This window comes from Ostrea edulis, chromosome 6 (genome assembly GCF_947568905.1).
Source record: "Ostrea edulis chromosome 6, xbOstEdul1.1, whole genome shotgun sequence".
Taxonomy (NCBI): domain Eukaryota; kingdom Metazoa; phylum Mollusca; class Bivalvia; order Ostreida; family Ostreidae; genus Ostrea; species Ostrea edulis.
The window spans coordinates 17798543-17818542 of NC_079169.1; the positions used below are offsets into that span (position 1 = coordinate 17798543).

At 36.3% G+C, this 20000-nt stretch overlaps 3 protein-coding genes across 4 annotated transcripts in view; 2 read left to right on the forward strand and 1 right to left on the reverse strand.

Annotated features, from left to right (window-relative positions):
* Window positions 1-8067: 8067 nt before the first annotated feature.
* On the forward strand, window positions 8068-9120 carry LOC125647025 (craniofacial development protein 2-like). Its single transcript, XM_048873722.2, has one exon. The coding sequence runs from the start codon at window positions 8068-8070 to the stop codon at window positions 9118-9120; it is 1053 nt and encodes a 350-aa protein (XP_048729679.2).
* A 2183-nt stretch (window positions 9121-11303) lies between these two features.
* Window positions 11304-11951, forward strand: LOC125647026 (uncharacterized). The gene has a single exon (XM_048873723.2). The coding sequence runs from the start codon at window positions 11304-11306 to the stop codon at window positions 11949-11951; it is 648 nt and encodes a 215-aa protein (XP_048729680.2).
* A 1137-nt stretch (window positions 11952-13088) lies between these two features.
* The window catches only part of LOC125646209 (ras-related GTP-binding protein C-like), a 14855-nt gene continuing 7943 nt past the window's right edge, over window positions 13089-20000 (reverse strand). For both annotated transcript variants that reach the window (XM_056141740.1, XM_056141739.1), the window contains exons 5-9: window positions 19645-19844; window positions 18506-18620; window positions 16670-16812; window positions 16023-16162; window positions 13089-14465 (exon numbers count right to left, since the gene is read on the reverse strand). In XM_056141740.1, the coding sequence (XP_055997715.1) occupies window positions 14332-14465; window positions 16023-16162; window positions 16670-16812; window positions 18506-18620; window positions 19645-19844 (732 nt within the window). In that variant the 3' untranslated portion in view covers window positions 13089-14331. The remainder of the gene's footprint in view (window positions 14466-16022; window positions 16163-16669; window positions 16813-18505; window positions 18621-19644; window positions 19845-20000) is intronic.

A 20000-nucleotide genomic window follows, 5' to 3' on the forward strand; every position in this document is an offset into this window, starting at 1 on the left:
TAACTAGATAAAGCAGACTATAGGAACTCTTCAATTCCAGGAGATAAAATATTGTGACATGAAAATCTTCATTTGAACGGAAAATGTAGTGCCCTGTTTTCATTTTGGGATTTTTATACCTAAATGGTAAGTAATATAGCATTAATAGTGATAGAGAGTTAGTTTAACAGTCAAATCACTTATTTGAAGCGAACAGCAGTGTCACCTAAGTGCATTTTAATTGCTAGAAGTGTCCGAAGCTGAAAGTCAATTTCCAGACATAGATTATGAAGGACTGCTCCATCACCCTATTTTTCAACTCTTTTTTTTTTTTTTTTTTTTTTTTTTTTTTCCCCAGGTTCACACAACATTTATTCACGTTATGACAGTCAGGGTTTTAACATCATGCCCTTACAAACCCACCTGACAAGGGGGTACAGGGTATTTTATCTATCATTTACTCACACATCCACTCCAATAGGCATTCATTCAAAGATAGGAAAAAAGGAAGAGAATTAGAAAGGAATGAAATTACTCTGGCTTATCATATGTACACTATACAAGATAATGTTAATCTGATAGGTTGTCACAAACTAAAGGTTTCAAATGTATAACAAATGTACTGTTATGACATTGATAATAACTTTCGATGATATACATAGGCTAATGTATACAATTACATATTCTGGATGATCTAAAATCTATAAATCTTTTAATTTATGAAATGTATTCCATTTCTTCTCAAAAACATCTGCATAGTCATTTTTGCATGCTAAATGCCTTTCTACTTTGTACACATTTGTCCAAGTGGTAACAAAGTTATTTAACAAAGGCGGATTGCCTCTACATTTGCAACAATACACAAAGTACTTTAAATAATAATTAATCAAATTGATCATTTAATTTTCTGAGCTACCCAGCAAAAAGGTTTTTTTTTTTATCAACAACAATATTTACTGGAAAAAAATCCCTAAACCATGACTGCACATTCTTGAAAAATAAAACAACATTTTCACAGTCATACAAAACATGCTCTATTGATTCCTTTTCTTTTGCACAAAACGAACATAAATCGTTGTCTATTTTCTTTATTTTGAACAAAAATAAATTTGTGACTAAAAGGAGTATAGCGCACTTGGTATGCAATTTCGCCTACATAAATACTTTTTTCTTGAAAATCATTTTTTACAAATATTCTGCTGTACAATGTCAGTTTATACTTGTGTTCACCCAAATTACTCAATAAAGATATCTATATGTTGATAGTATCTTTATTTGATATGCATAAACATCATCGTGATTATATAGTAGATGTAACGTAATGGGCATAAAAAAAATAATTGCAAACTGTTGCAAAAGTCCACCCTAAACCAGAAATAAAACACTGAAATTGTTTTAATTGAGTATGACTGTACATAAGTCCATTTGAAGAAATTTTGTTTAAGGTGGCCCTCTGGTTGAAAATGGCTAAAATCTGAAAAAATCGTTCTCAAAATTTACCCTGAGATTTAGCAGCCTGTCAAACGTTAAACTTTTAAACTTACATGCCAGGGTGGCCTAGTGATTTAGGTGTTTGGTTATCTAACACATAAACCAAACATTCCGAGTTCAAGTCCAATATTTTCCCAATCTATTTTTGGGGGGGGGGGGGGTTGTTTTCTTGGGGGGGGGGGGGGGGGGGTTATAAATGTGATACATATATTTTAACAAATATTAGTAATTTTCATCATAACTTTCAATATTTGCATGTTACGACTTAAAGAAAAGTAATTTATACCGAGATCACTGTAGTTCCGTTTGTTTACACTAAGCTGTTCCTGTGTGCACAGGGTTTTCAAACCGTAATGTGGCTGACGAAAAGCTAAACAAATACTACAAGAAAAGGGGCACAAATGCACAGCATGTAATAAAAATAGGTCAAGGGAGGAAAATAACTGTTATACAGTTTGACTTCTCAAAAGTAAACATAAAAACTCATGTAGCAACTGTTATATGATATTTAGGCAAAGCTAAAGACTCGAATTATCAACCAAAGGCAAATGAACTGATGAAATATATTAAAGGTGCTGCAGCCATGGCAGAAAAATACAGTGAGCTAAGTAATGCTATATGTAAAAGGATTGTTGATATGAATGCACCTATGAAAATATTGTACTGTTCATCATTCCACATAGGAACATGGTTTATTCATTAAAGAACTACTTATATAAATGTCAGTAATGTTAAACTGCGGCAGTAATTTATCTTGGTTAACGAAACATAAAACACGTTGGGCTTATATTTAAAAATAACACACCAGTCTATTTTTGGAAACCAGTGTTTTCCCTTTAGATTTCTGAGTCGGCCGTTTCGTCAGCAAAAGCGCTATACCTCTTTTATGATTTATACGATATTGTAGCCACTGTAATTTTGTATCCTTTTATTAATTGTATTCCACTCTTCTTGAGAGATACCAAATTGTATATCCCACTTCTTTTGACCTGTAGGTTTTTCTTCACTATGATTAAAAATTTGGTACAGTATTTTTCAATTCTTGTCATTCCCTACCCCAACGATGTTTAGCTAAACCTTTCATTTTTTCAGCAATTTCTTTCATGTAGCCTACCATTTCTTCCACTAATTCGTCCCCATTGTTGTGAAATCCCGGGACGTTACTACAGAGTATACGCTAATGGGCAGGTGTTATTGGGTCCATTCTACCTTTTCTGACCTCTGACCTTCAACTTTATGCAAGAGGGCTTCAAAATCATATACGATAAACCAAGGATAGACTTGGTCTCTAACATTGATGCCAAAATAATACAGTTTCTCAAAGATGGTTTTGGAGGGTTTGTAACGTGCCACACCTTCTGTGACACGGGTCATCCGTTTTTAAGGTCATCTCCGAGGACCCGTGACATTCACACCCGATGCCGAACGTTTGGCGATGGAACTGTCACTACCTGTTTTAACGACTGAAGTCTGTTGCGGCCGGGATTCGAGCTCCAGCCTTCCGCATGCGGGGCTAAACGCTTTAACCTCTCGGCCACCGCGGCGGCGTCCTGACAAATGAAATGACCATGATGGTCCCATAGCTTGTCACAAAATTTACATTGGAATTTCTTGGCAAAAAGGCTAAAATTTTAAATGTAGGAAAAATGACCTTGATACAGGTGGAGGTACACGGTGTCCTCGTATCGACCTCTGGATTTGTAGACGGACCCCACGTGACCACCTGCATCGAGGGCATACACTTCGACATTAATTTCGAAAAACGATTCGAACTCGGGGAGTTCCCTATACTCTATCCCCTGAAAATTCTCTACACTTTTAAACTCTCCCCATTTTTCGAATAATTGTTTGGCTCTACCCTCCAAGTTTTTTACGTCATATCACTGATGTAAGGCCAAACAGCGAAAGGCGCAAAAATGATCCTGATAAGATTTACCCGTTCTATCATTTATTTCTAACGCTACCAAATTTTGGTTATTTCTGACGTAATCGGGGAGGGTCCCGTGTAAATTTTAATCACCGATGGGATAAAACCTGTGAAAGACGGTAAATCTAAAATTGGTGACCAACAAGGGGACCCATTTAGTATCGGGGCGTTGTTGGAGGAGGAGGAGGAGGGTGAAGAGGTCCATGCGTCTCAGTCGTAACACTAAAGTCCGTAGGTCGCGACGTCTGGAAATGTAAAGAGGTTGGTCTAAGACCGTGTCGTTATAAAAAGGTCTGAAATATCTATACTCCCCCGTTTCCCTATGTCTCAAAATTACCCCGAAAGACAAATTTAATTTAAGGTACATGTAGATCCATACTCGGAGTTTTATCTGATACAAGTTTAAAATGTGTATTTATTTCCATTCATTAGAGTTAAAAATAACAAATTATCAAATAAAATACATAGGTCATCACACTTTTTAAGATGTGAGACGTACATAATCTGAATCATATATCACCGTCAGAAAATTGCAATTTTCCTTAAACAGCGTTATCAAAATCTCATAAAAACTGGTATGACGATATAGTAACATTCATCACAATTTCATGAAACTGTATCTTCACAAAAATATACAAAATGTATGTAAAAAATAAAGGAAATCATCGCATAATAGACTTGATAAAGAAATCAATAGAAACAGAGTTATTACCCTTGGATTCAATATTTTGAAACGTATCATTGATTATTCATCTATAATTTACACTTTTGAAATATTTTATTTTTAACAAGATTTTTTACAATAACTATAGGAAAAGACTCCAACAAAATTTATGTTCCTATCATGCATAAATCTAAATAAATAATCGATTTTGCAAAATCTGATGACATCACAGGAGGGTGGAATTACTTTAAAGGCGTGTTCTTGTCGATCAAAAATAAGGTCGGCTGCCAGCGTGATTTGATCTCCGTCTACGTCATTCGTGGCGGGAAAATTAAAGGTGGAAATATTCGGACCAGGGGCATTGGGTTGTAAGATGAGGGGAGCGTTGGCTTCATACATGTGTTTGAGTCGTTCGTTCGTTTCGTCGGGATCCTCCCAAGGTGCTTCTCCCTCCCCCCAGGGCGTGTCTTGTAACTGACCCCCACTTGAAAATGTTCCTGCATCTGGTGTAAATATAATTCTCTCCTATTTTCAAACCTATCCTCACAATGAGGGCAACGATAGGAGGAGGGACCCGGGTTTGAATATTCTAAACGGGGTTGTTTTGGGGAGCAATAGTCATGATCAGACGCAGGACGTTTGATGATGGGACATGTGCCACTTCAAACCGTGAGCGGTGACAGAGCTTTTCACATAGAGGACATCTGTATGCCTCCCAAGGTTGACCACAATTTTCTTCATGTTTTTTGCAATCTTCTTTTCTTTTAAATCATTTTCTACACTTATTGCATGCAAACGTTTGCCCTTCATGGGCACTTCTCTTATGACGCAAAAGGTGTTATTTTACTGAAAAGACTTACCGCAGATCTTGCAGGTGAACATCTTGGTCCAGAATGACGGGACTGACCAGTGTCCTCGAATTTATAGCCCAGATTTTAAACTCCGCCTCTTCATTTTGATTGGTTATTTCAGTAGGTGATTCAGCAAAACCAAATACGTAGGGTTAACGATTATTTCAGTCACCCGATTTTACAATTCAGCAAAACAACGTACTGACACACAAATTTCATATAATGAAACAAAGGAACTTAGCGATTTTCTCCAAAATTTTGTTTTTCACATTTAATGATCAAAATCTACTGTGTTTAAAAGATTTCACATAAAAATTAATGATATAAATTATCACAGCTCATTTTAGAGAGTATATTATTTGTTTTGTAAACAAAGATTGCGGTATGTTATTATCTACGAAATTTTCAAAAGTCGATATAAGTTTATTATTGTAACAGTGTGTTTTAACTTGTATATATTATATGACACCATATTTTAATAAACATGAATAGTGCATATGGAATTAAAAGCGCATTTTAAGATTTAAGTCAAATTCCCAGATCCACCCCTTTATTTACTTAGTGTAATAGGTGAGTGAAAAGGTTCACAAGTCTTGCTATTTTCATTGGCTGTAGAACTGAGTTTTATTCAGTTAGAATCTAGAGAGCTTTTGGTCAGGTTGGTCGTGGCTTGCTTTTAAGCAGTTTTGGTATCTTTGTGCTGATTTGACATTTTGGTTTTGACAAAGACATTATTAGACCTTCAAATCCAGACCTGACAGTAAGTACTAATTTTATTAACATTTATCTTCATAATATGTATATATAACTAATATCACTGTTTGAGAGAAGAGTGAAAGTTTAAGTATTATGAAGAACAATAAATATCAATTTAAAGTTATTTCCTCTCAGTATATGCTTATATTATATCTATAGTTATTATAGTGTATATAGTACTGTAATGATATATTTGTTATAAATAGATTAGAAACATCCAGGCAGCATTTTGGTGTTTGCATGCATTGGGCCTTGTCTATGGCACGTCAAATTCACAAAAATGAGCTAAACATAGTTTCACAGTTGATAAACTAGGTTTATCGACTGTAAACTATAGTTTACGGACCGTAAACTATAGTTAACGACGTTAATCTATATTTCACGACGTTAATCTATATTTCACATCTGTAAACCATACTTAACAGATAATCTATGTTTCACAAGCGTAAACTATAATTAACAATGAAAACAATCATTAGCGATTGCAAAACATAGTTTATCTGATAAATACGGTTTCACGATTGTAAACTAATGTTTACAAGTCTGATAAATATAGTATCACAATTTGTGAAACTAGGATTAACAATTGTGAACTATAGTTAACGAATGTAAATTATAGTTTACAAATGTGAATCTGTATTTATCAGCAAAATCTATTGTTAACGTTTATTTAAAGACAGATAAACTTGGATTAGCATTTGTAAACTATAGTTTACAACCGTTAAATATAGTTTTACGGATAAAAACTATAGTTAACGAATCGTTAACTATAGTTTACAGTTCGTAAATCATAGTTTACAGTCGATAAACCTAGTTTATCAACTGTGAAACTATGTTTAGCTCATTTTTGTGAATTTGGCATGCCATACTTGTCCCATAGATAGGTAATTATAAGATATTACCTTTTATTATATTTAAAACATGTAATTTCATAGTGTTACATTATTTGTAATGCAACTGTAAATATTTGAGTAAAGTATATTTTACTATAGTTGAATTAAGGGAGATAATTCTTCAGGTTGAAATGTACTCTCTATTGATTGTAAATCGCTGTGATATTCATTGTTACTATTTTGTCTTTTAGGGCCATTTTTTATAATGGACATTTTGTAATCGACATTGTAATCATCGTTATCATCATCATTCGTTTTACCATGCAATAAATGACTGCATTGTGAACCCTGAGCCAGGAGTTGGTTATTTCTACATTTACAAACCACCACCCCTGCAACATTATATCTTTCACATTTCAAGCATTCTTTGGGTAAAATGTGTCATCTAAAAGTTCAAATTTATGAGTATGCAAAATTAAGATGTTTTATATTACAAAATTAACATTTTACTGGGTTGTTTGTATACATGAAAAGACTCGAGTCTTTGTTTACATAACACAGATTTAAGGCTAAAAGGTAAAAAGTTTAGCTATCAACATTAATTCAGTTATATTTTTAAAGCTGTATGACCCGATGTTCATGTATTATTTTTGTACATAATTACTTTAAAGCAGATTAATTACTTTAAAAAGTTATTAACTTGAAGCTTGAAGACATCTGCATGTAAACGAAAACAGTGAGAATATTATTCAGAAAGTAAGTATAGGGTGGTACATATATAAATCATACAGTGTTAGACGTCTATAAATAGACCCACGCGTGTCAGGGGAATCCCAACATGATGTATTAACTCATACGCAACTGTCTAGTTTTAAGGCTGAAAGAGCGTAAAACAACGAATTACTAAGAGGTATTTAATATTTTTATTACTATTGAACTTATGACACGGTACTATTGAAACAAAACACACATCTTTACGCAGACAATACCACCGATGATCTGAAAGGTTGAACTGGTCACGTGACTGTCACTTGAAATGACAGGGTGGCGCTATTATTTGTAAACATCGATTTTGATAAAAATCAAATAATTTTGGTTAAAACAGATGAAATAATGTATGATATATATCATACAGCCTCATAACTACATACGTGCGATGATTGAATAGCGTTTTTACGAGATGGAAAAAAATATTGTAATTCGGACCATACAGCTTTAAATTCTCAAATTTAAGGTAAATCGTGATATCTTTAGAAAAATGTTCTAAACGATAAAAGAAGCAATAATTTTTTCCACTCCCGGAGAAATAAATGACAAAATCTTTTGGTTTTTATAATTACTTTATTATTAGGGGAGGGGGGTATGAACTTCAGTTATTTTTGTAAACTGGGAATATTGTATTATTTCAACTCCGCCATGGCCGGTCCCAAGCCCGGATGAGAAAGGAGGAGGGTTGTGCGCAGGGCCAGCAACCATGCCATGTAAAAAACCAAACCCGCTACAGAAACCAACACTGAGGAACTTGGAACTGGGGAGAGGATAGACGCTACCCAGGATACTGGATCCATGACGGATGACAGCCAAAGCCGACAGGACACTGACATCCAGACGGCAGACGTTCTCACCCCTAAAGACGTATGCAGAGTTGGATGCTGGAACGTACGCACCCTCTACCAAACAGGAAGGCTAGCACAAGTCATCAAGGAGATGGAGTTGAATAACATCGAGATGCTAGGAGTTTGCGAAACGAGGTGGACTGGAAGTAGATCCCGGAAGCTAGCTACGGGACATACCATCATTTATTCAGGAAGGAAGGATGACCATCATAGCAGAGGAGTAGGTCTTATAACCAACAGAAGACTCAGTAGATGCATGATTGGATGGAAGCCAGTGAGTGACAGAATTCTGACTTCAAGATTTCACTCAAAGTATGCCAAGCTGACAGTCATTATCTGCTACTCTCCTATAGAAGACTCCGAGGAGGAAGAGAAAGAGGCATTCTACGACCAACTTCAGAAGACAGTGGAAGAGACACCAGTCCACGACGTGCTTCTGCTATTAGGAGATCTCAATGCAAAAGTTGGGACAAACAACGAAGGAAAAGAACGGGTGATGGGAAAACAAGGATGTGGTATCATCAATGACAATGGAAGCAGACTTGTCAACTTCTGCGAGGACAATAACCTGGTCATTGGAGGCACCATCTTCCAGCACAAGAACATCCACAAATGGACGTGGACATCGCCAGATGGACAGACCAGGAATCAGATAGACCATGTCCTGATAAACAAGAGATGGAGAGGGACACTACAAGATGTAAGAGTTTTACGGGGAGCTGATGCTGGAAGTGACCATTCTCTTATCCTGACAAAGCTGAAACTGAAGTTGAGGAAAGCCAAGAAAGGGGAACAACGATCACTGCTTCTTGATGTACAGAAACTGAAAGATCCAGTGATAATGAGAGCATTCCAGCTGAAAGTCAGGAGCAGATTCGAGGTGCTACAAGATCAACAGCAACTCGACCTAGATGACTTCAACACAGTGATGATGGAAGTAGGACAGGAGGCACTTGGGTTGAGAAGAAAGAAGAATGGATATCAGCCAAGACCTGGGATATGATTGCGAGGAGAAAAGATACGAAGAGCAAGCTTCTGTCAACTAAGTCACCAAGGCTGAAGGAGGGCTTGAAGAGAACATATTCTCAACAGGACAAAGAGGTCAAGAAGAGCGCAAAGAAGGACAAGAAGGACTACATCGAGAGGTTAGCTACTGATGCAGAGGATGCAGCTGCTAGAAAGGATATGGGCACATTATACCGTATCTCTAAATCTCTCAGCAGAGGCTTCAAGAATGCAGAAACACCAGTCAGGAAACAGGCTGGGGAACTGACAAGCTGTACGGAAGAGGAGCTAACATGTTGGAAGGAACACTTTGAACGAGTGCTCAACAGAGAGGACCCATCAACAGAAGCAGAGATCAGCCCTTCGGATGAAGTCCTGGATATAAACACTGATAAACCAACACTGGAAGAGGCCACCAAAGCCATCAGGACCCTCAAAAATGGAAAAGCACCGGGATGTGACCAGGTACATGCAGAGATGCTGAAAGCAGAGGACGTGGTAACACCAAGAGTACTGACGGATATCCTGCAGAACATCTGGGAGACAGAGACAGCACCCAGCCAATGGAAAATTGGCCTGATTGTGAAGCTGCCTGTGACAGCTGTGACCTGTCATTATATATTGCATAGCATTATTTTACAAGCTGCAGTACGGAGAATATTTCAATGGTTGTTTCCCATTGTATTCAATTGCCGCTATGATTTGCAACGTATTTAGTTCGTGTACGGCACATGTGTTTCTTTGAATAACACGTGGTCGGGATCGATATCCGACATGTTTTGTTTACATTGATATGAAGTTACGCTGATTTACCGATTTATGCAGTTGTTCGCCATTAAATTGAACACTACTTACCTCCGTATACTTATTGGCGGCGTCTAATAAGTTGTTATACCCGTTAGAAGCGATGATGCCCACTTTATTCCACTTTAAATTCATTGTTCCCGTTTTCCTACACTTTATGATTGGGGATGCACCATTTCCGGTTTGGGTAAGTTACCAATATGACGTCAGATTGATTACGACGTCATTGGTGCCCTACAAGATCCGCCCCAAAGCCTATATAAACAGCGACAATCTGTCATTCGGGGTCCGTTGAGCTTGATGCACGGACGCATTATTTTGAGGAATCCAGTGCCACAGTAAGTGGAGATCACTACTGATTGAAATTGTCAGAGTTCCATATAAATATTTTATATACGTAGCTAATTTGGGTGCCAGTCATTACCAGTATGATTTAACCCAACCCCCCCCCCCCTTTATTCTATATTTAATGATACATAGGCTAGTTTCTTGCCAATTCAAGTAACAACACAAGACGACAAGGATTTGTGTGAGTTTATGAATGGTTAGAATATCTACTTTGTTATAATAAATTATTGTTGAACTTTTACTCATAGTTACGTTTTCTCTCTCTCACTCGTCTCTCTCACGACGACACGGAAGCTCGTTATTGATTATAAATTCACTGCCTTACAAATAAATATTAAATTCATAACCTCCCGCCCGGGTACGTTACACTGCCCAAGAAAGGAGACCTGACAGACACCAACAACTGGAGGGGAATCATGCTACTATCTATCACAAGCAAGGTCCTCTGCAGTCATCTTGAACAGAATAACAGACATGGTGGACCCTCTCCTACGGAATGAGCAGGCAGGGTTTCGGAGAGGAAGGTCATGCACAGATCATATCTTCACATTGAGACAGATTATGGAACAGAGTAACGAATGGAACACCACAGTATATACCAATTTCATAGACTTCGCCAAGGCATTTGACAGTATCCATCGACCTGCAATGTGGAAGCTCATGGCATACTACGGAATACCAGACAAGATCATATCCATCATCAAGATGCTCTATCAGGACTTCCAGGCCAGAGTGATCTGTGGCACAAACCTCACGAATAGCTTCCCACTACAGACTGGAGTGAGACAGGGATGTTTACTATCTCCCCTACTTTTTGTGATGTGTATTGACTGGGTGATGAAGAAGACAACCAGTCAGAACAACAGGGGATTGTTTTGGACATTTGAAAAGTCTCTAGAAGATCTAGACTTCGCAGATGACATTGTACTCCTGGCTCATCGTTTCTAACACATCCAAGGGAAGACAACCGACTTGACAGACTACGGCAGCCAGATAGGTCTCAACATCAACACCGGAAAGACGAAGATCATGAAAGTTAACAACAAAACAGAAAGAGAAGTGAATATTGGGAACAACGTAGTAGAGGAAGTCTCAGAGTTTGTTTATCTCGGCAGTAAGATCACAGCCGATGGGGATTCAACATCTGATGTAGAGAGCAGAATAGCCAAAGCAAGAGCAGCCTTCGCAAGCCTGAGGAACATCTGGAAGTCAACAGCCATCAGCATCAAGACCAAGATCAAGATATTCAAGAGTAACATCATTGGAGTACTCCTATATGGTGCCGAGTCGTGGAAGGTGACCAAAGGTATTGTCCACAGACTGGATGTCTTCCAGACCAAATGCCTACAACGGATTCTGAAGGTCTTCTGGCCCAACACCATCAGCAACAAAGATCTATATCAGAGAACGTCAACATCACCAATATCTGAGATGATCAAGATGAGACGATGGAAATGGATCGGACATGTCCACAGGATGGGAGCAACATCAATCCCAAAGATCGCCATGAGATGGACACCAGCAGGAAAGAGAAATAGAGGGAGACCAAAGGAAACATGGCGGCGATCAGTAGAGAAAGAGATGAAGGAGTGTGGATGGACTTGGGGCCGGATTCAGAACATGGCAGCAGACAGACAGAGATGGCGATCCTCAGTGAAGGCCTTATGTGCTTCCTAGCACGAAGAGGATTAAGTAAGTAAGTATTGTATTATTTCAGACAAACCTTGGATTATTAATCCATGTTATTGGCATTCTGCTTATCATCTCCGCCGTTATTCACTCATCCATTCAGTTAGTGAGAAGAAGAAGGAGACAAGTCACGATAGTGAATCTGTGCAGGAATTCTACATTTTGCGAGAAAGTAAACGGGACTAATTTTTATTTTTTTTTTTTTTATATTTTTAAATACTGTCCCAAAAAATACACGAGGGCATAAACTGTGATGCCTCACACTGGTGTACTTAGAATTGTGTGAATTCTTCATGAACAGTAAGCTGTAACGTCTCACACTGGTGTACTTAGAATTGTGTGAACAGTAAGCTGTGACGTCTCACACTGGTGTACTTAGAATTGTGTGAACAGTGAGCTGTGAAGTCTCACACTGGTGTACTTAGAATTGTGTGAACAGTAAGCTGTGATGCCTCACACTGGTGTACTTAAAATTGTATGAACTCTTCGTGAACAGTAAGCTGTGATGCCTCACACTGGTGTACTTAGAATTGTGTGAACTCTTCGTGAACAGTAAGCTGTGATGCCTCACACTGGTGTACTTAGAATTGCGTGAACTCTTCGTGAACAGTGAGCTGTGAAGTCTCACACTGGTGTACTTAGAATTGTGTGAACACTTCGTGAACAGTGAGCTGTGACATCTCACACTGGTGTACTTAGAATTGTGTGAACAGTGAGCTGTGAAGTCTCACCCTGGTGTACTTAGAATTGTATGAACACTTCGTGAACAGTGAGCTGTGATGTCTCACACTGGTGTACTTAGAATTGTGTGAACACTTCGTGAACAGTGAGCTGTGAAGCCTCACACTGGTGTACTTAGAATCGTGTGAACACTTCGTGAACTGTAAGCTGTGATGTCTCACACTGGTGTACTTAGAATTGTGTGAACACTTCGTGAACAGTAAGCTCGTGTGAAGCAGTGCAGTTCATACACTAATGTATTTTCAAAAATTAATTTTCTTCTATATTTACATTTAATTGCATTGAAATTTCTGCCATTAAAATAGACACCATATCTATCAAGATTCATGTGTTCATTTTACACAACTGCAATGGGAAATGTATTCTAATCAGACTACACAAAACTAAAGATGATTTTTATTACTTTACTTATCATATCAACTTCATCTCTTCAAACCATACGGTTTAAAAAATTAACATGCTGAATAAATAACAATCACACATGCACTATAGTGAAATGTACATCTGTGTGTAACAATGAGAATCATAGTGAAATGTACATCTGTATGTGACAGTGAGAACTTAGCACTCAATATTATATGAGGTACTTGTTCAAGAACTTATTACATGCATCAGAAGTTCAGAACAGTCTGACCATCAATATTTCAAAACATCTCTCTGTCTGTCTCTCTCTTTCTCTCCCTCACTTTGAAAATATTCAACATGATTGAGTAAATAATGTTAGAAACAATGTTTTTGTTAAATACATACTTAAAATGCATGAATGGATAAATGGGTATGGGAAGCATTTAGAGTTTCTGCAATATTAAAATCTCAATAAATTTACGAGAAAAAAAATTGTAGTTAAAACCGATCAAAGAAATCAATTATTGGTCTTTAACCAAAATATGCCGAATTTGAGAAATGAAATGCAATTCAAGATACTCCAAACATGTACAGGTATAACAGCTGTGAATGAGAAACGATGGAAATGTTTAAATTGTTCCATACCTAAAGTTGTGAAGTTATCGATCTACTTATAATCAAAACATCTTATAAAATGTTTCCCAAAGGAACACAAACTAAAGTCATTTGTATAAGTACTACTCCCAGTCTCTTTCTGAACTTTAAATCAAGGATATAAATTACATTAATGTACACATACAAGACAGATTTACTGGTATGATAATATTGCACCTAGAGACGACATTTTATACATGTACTTGCAGCAGTAAATATCAACAAGAAATACGTTTCTGAAAATGAAATTCATGTGTTTACGAACAAAACAAAAGTAAAGAGGATACATCACTATATGTACAATGGTTAAACCGAGTGACTTCAGCCTAAGCAACAGTTGTCAAAATCAAATTGAATTTTCATGAAGCATGGCGATATATATCACAGCAGATGTGGTTCAGTTGTTTGACGAGTAGTCATGCAACACAGCTAAAGTTCATCCATGTATCGAGGCAAAAACACTCAAAAGTGACCCGTTTCAGCCTCTATTAGGTGACACAATCATGGCTGATTCTCCCATGGCAGCCATTTTAATGTGCTTTCCACTTTGGATTTCTTCTACAGAGGTAAGACTGGGTCAATTCACTGAGCCATTAGTGAGGTGATTCCCCCTATATACTAATATATACTAATTCACTGAGCCATTAGCATGGCTATAGTCCCCCGATGTACTAATAGCCAACTTGGTGGAGTCTGCAGTTTTAACGTCGAACACTTCCTTAATGGCTTGTTGGAAACACATGAAGTTGTAATCTATTACTCCTAAAATGGAAGAAAGAAATCTTTGATCATGGATTACCATAGATCCATACAGTATGTGCACAAAAATAGCTATTTACACTCAATCCATGACAGTAGATTAAATAATCATTTACATTGATAAACATCTATCCACATAATATCACCAGGAAATTTTTTTTTAAGGGTTTGCGGGGGGTGGGGGCCTATTCCCAATGCTAAATAGCAGGCATTTTTCTCAATTAATGCTACGAATTTCCCAAACAATGAAAACAAATCAAGCAGGGTAGCCTTATTGTTCATAAATGTTTAAATCTTCTTCACAGGCCATCAAATTACAATTCTTGCTTCATAATTGTTCTGTAAACCTAAATTTTTGGCCTCTGCTTATTTGAATGAGGTAAGCTTTGAATTTGTTGAAAGTCAGAAGGAGCCCAATTATACCTTAAAGCGCTCTGGATTGTTTTTCTCCCTATTTCTTTGTATGAAACATTTTTCCCAATTTCAAGCAAATATCGCTATTTTTCCCCAATTGGAAAGGCCCAGGCCCTTGAAATCATGACCTTAAAAAAACCCTGATCACCGTTACTAAAATCGTTATCAGATTACTGTCATCACATCTATGCATTTAGTGTTTGTCTTGAATCTACTGCTGGAAAGGTTAAAAAAAAATGTAGTTCAAAACATTGTTGATATTCGAATAATATCAGATTTTGTTTTCATAATTCTTAAAGTGACAGAAAAATTGTCCAAGTCAATCCCTGCTGTTAATCAAAGAAAATTGCTTCAAAATGTAAGTCTGTACACTACACTTTATATACACATACACTGCACTTTATATACACGTACACTACACTTTATATACGCGTACACTACGCTTCATATACGCGTACACTACGCTTTATATACGCGTACACTACACTTTATATACGCGTACACTACACTTTATATACGCGTACACTGCACTTTATATACACGTACAATTCACTTTATATACACGTACACTGCACTTTATATACAAGTACACTACACTTTATATACACTACACTTTATATACACGTACACTACACTTTATATACGCGTACACTACACTTTATATACACGTACACTACACTTTATATACACGTACACTGCACTTTATATACACGTACACTGCACTTTATATACACTACACTTTATATACACATACACTACACTTTATATACACATACACTACACTTTATATACACTACACTTTATATACGCGTACACTGTACTTTATAAACGCGTACACTGCACTTTATATACGCGTACACTACACTTTATATAAGCGTACACTGCACTTTATATACGCGTACACTGCACTTTATATATGCGTACACTGCACTTTATATACATGTACACTACACTTTATATACACGTACACTATATACACGTACACTACACTACACTTTATATACATGTACACTACACTTTATATACATGTACACTACACTTTATATACATGTACACTACACTTTCTATACGCGTACACTACACTACACTTTATATACATGTACACTACACTTTATATACATGTACACTACACTTTATATATTGTACCTTGTTTTTCAAAGCTATCCTCTCTAAGTATACAGACTAAAGCCAGATATTTGTTTACTTCCCGAAGATACAGAATCGTTCCATTGTTCAGTTTAATGGTGGATCGTGTCTTTTCATCAAATGCTGCATCGTCCCTTTGACTGACATAAAAAAAAGCATTTACTCATCAGAAAAACATTATACTGTACAGCAGGTAAATTTCAAGAATCATATAGACTTAGTACAATTCAGCTGAATATAAAAAGTCTCAGATCATGTGTATGTAGATGCTAAAAGGTAGTAAATTTCTTAGTTTTTTTTTTAAAAATGATGTTACAGAGATGCAGCAGAGCTTCAGAAGAATTTTCTTTTTCTTTCTGGTAGAGTTCATCATAAACCAAAAGCACTTAAAGCAAAAGCTACACAGATATTTGGACATGAATTTTGGCAAGGATTTAATTTTGGCTTTATTAGCGAGAGTGACAAGGTTGCTAAAATTGAGTATCACTAACAATTTATTCCATATCGGAGGTAATAGCCATCTTCCTTGGAATTATATAAAGTCCTTAAAATTAGCTCTCACTAAATATACATACCCATAATTTAATGGAAAATCACTAAATTTTTGTCTCGCTAAAAACACCACTTATACAGTGAAATAAATTTACCCATATATTGCGGACAGGTCAATTACAACATCGATCATATCACAGCAGAGTTCATAGGACTGCATGTCTACAGCAGAGCTGTCCGTCGCAAGGTAGATCTTACATACCACATCAAACAGGAAGGCCTTCTCCAGACCCGAATTCTGAAACAAAAGTTGAATAATAAAATCCTTCAATCTCAACAACATAATACAATTTAATCCGAGGTTTACTTTCACAACGTGGCCCTGCATTATACCGTATATCAAGTTTTTTCAGCGTGTATCCAATTTCTGCTTTGTTCACGACGATTTCCAAATCGCGGAAAATAAATTCGCGTAAATTTGATACAAAGTTAGCTTTTATGATAAAGTTATACGGACGATCTACCTCACGCATTTCCAAGTCTGTCGAAATTCACAACTATGAAAACAACGGCTTTGATTCCCCGATTCTTGATTTTATTAAATAAACAACAACTCGGGTTTTGTTAATTAACCTCATCCGACCCTGTGTTGATTATACGTTAACCAGTTGATAGCTTGGGTATGAGTCAGTGTGTCGACTAAACAAGATCACAGCCGAACTATTACCTGTGCGTTTTAAAACGAAAGTGTTAGGTATGATAATTCCCAGAATAGTCATGCTTGACTGAAATCGAAAGTAGGAATCGCGTTATAATCAATAAATGTACAGTCATTGAATAAAGGTAAAATTTCGTGAAATCACACGAAAATGTTGTAAAAATCCCGTCCGTTGGTCGCGTTAGACAGGTGGTCGTTTAATACAGGTACAATAGATAGGGTAATGCCTTGGGGTGGATTATTACGGTCACATACAGCAGTGAGTCGCTTATTTACTTGAATGTATAGATAAGTGCAAAATCGTTGTGTGATCAGTAACTCAGAAATCATGTAAATCGTTTCACCGACTGAATGTATTGCATTAAAAATTTAGAGTTATACTTTCACAAGCTGGTTTCTTTTATAAGTTTAATTAATCTTGAATTATATTTTCACGATGACTTTGAAATAGTGAAAATTTGATTCACGTAAATTTAATACACTATTTTAGGTTCTGATTTGCGGAAAAAACCTGATATACGGTATACATAATTAGAAAAGTACATACAATATTATAGAATGTTGTTTTACATGAGCAACTTCACTAGATGGAACAGTTGAAGACCAGGGATTTGTATATTATTATTACAGAGATTTGTATATTATTATTACAGAGATGAAACAGTTGAAGACCAGAGATTTGTATATTATTATTACAGAGATGAGTATATTAAGTAAATTCTTAAATCTCCATTATAATACTTGCAGAGAAGAGTATATTAAAGGGACTGGTTCACGATTTTTGAATATACATAACTGATTTAATGCTGACAGCCAAAATTTTGACCTTCTGAACATAAGAATAAAAGCAATATTTTAGCCTTAAATCTGTGTTATGTAAACAAAGACTCAAGTCTTTTCATGTATACAAACAGACCAGTGAAATGGTAATTTTGTAATATAAAGCATCTTAATTTTGCATACTCACAAATTTTAACTTTTAGATGACACATCTTACCCAAAGAATGCTTGAAATGTGAAAGATATAATAAACTTAGATCGATATCTATTTCTTTTGAAAATTTCGTAATCAAAAACATACCGCAATCTTTGTTTACAAAACAAATAATAAACTCTCTAAAATGAGCTTCTGTGATAATGAATAACCATAATTTTTATGTGAAATATTTTAAACACATTAGACAGTAGATTTTGATCAATAACAGTGAAAAACAAAATTTTGAGGAAAATTGTGAATCAGTCCCCTTAAGTAAATTCTCCATTATATACTTACAGAGATGAGTATATTAAGTAAGTTCTCCATTACGGGTAGCTGAGGAATTAACTTCTGTACCACTTTACTAAATGCCTCAAAGATGGAATGGTCATAAATACTTGTTAGGGAAAAACTGAAAAACAAATTCTTCTATTACCTAAATTATACAGCTATTATCAAATGAAAATGAAAACTGTATTGTCTAGGAAAGTTTAGCTTTTTATTTTAACCATTTGAAATCAACACCGAAATTTTACCAATATCCATAAACTAGCTATTACTTTCTCTTTGGTCTTAATTCAAGATTTTGAGTCCCTTGCAGGGTTCGAAATTAACTTTTTCAAGCACTATTCCGTGCGGACTAGTAACTGTTGATGTTCACTAGTCAGCAAAGCATTTCACTAGTCCGTCCAGTATATAATAAAATGATCTTCATTTTATTCAATAGTATTTAATCAAATCAAACACATCACAGTTGCAAACAATTCAATTTCTGACACCTATAGAAGAAAAAGAGACCACCATATTTTATTTCGCATTCAAGATCTTCAGAAGCATACAATATTAACCTCCGAGTTTATCCTTTTATAAATGTCCATAAGTGAATTCGAGATCGACGTTCCTGTTGTTTTGGTGCTCAGATCTTAAAGTCAAAAGAGTTCGAAATTTTATCAATAAAGTAAAAACAATTCACTCGATTGACCAAGTCATGAGCTATAGTGTTATGAACTACTGTGTTAGAGTCACGAATGTCGAGAAAATGTGGGCACAAACGTGCATGTTCTCAGACCACACTACTTGCAATTCTTGCACCTAGAACACGTTCTCGTGATGTGTACTCAGCATTTGGGATCGGCAGGAATTTGACAATTTGTGCACGTTCGAAGAACGGCGTTCTCGAACACACTCCATGTGTTAGGAAGATCAGGCTGTCATAGTCATGCAAACGGTTGACCATGCAGGTAATCAACCATAAGTTCAAACATCTAAGAGACTCAGACAAATCTTGCTAAAAATCTTTACCAATTCAAGATTGATTTCTGGATTTTCACTATAGAGAGTTCACTAGTCCAACACGTTTTTTACTAGTCTCGGACTTACGGACATGAGTTAATTTCGAACCCTGCCTTGAGTTCTGCACATCTCAAACTACCCACCTAAGATGGATATTTTCCAGGCCGTCGTCTGCCAGATTGTCATTGGCTCGCTGATGGATGTCCCTTTGTGTTTCTATTCTGTGATCATCTGACAGACCGTCCACTTTATGGATGAACACTTCAAACTTAATATCCGGGTTTATTCTGAAAGCTTTGGAGACTGTGGTGTGGAGTTTAGCGAGGGCATCTGTGTACTCATCCTAAAAGCGGGACCATTCACATAACACAGAGTTAAATATATAATTCTTATTTACACACTTCTTTGTAACTAATTTTACAACACATTTTTAATGAAGTGTTAACGGATATTATGCAGCAATATTCCATAGCTTTATCAATAAGAAACTGCCAAACAA

Coding starts and splice junctions, on each gene's coding strand:
- LOC125647025 (XM_048873722.2), top strand. CDS start 8,068: ATGACGGATGACAGCCAAAGCCGACAGGACACTGACATCCAGACGGCA.
- LOC125647026 (XM_048873723.2), top strand. CDS start 11,304: ATGAAAGTTAACAACAAAACAGAAAGAGAAGTGAATATTGGGAACAAC.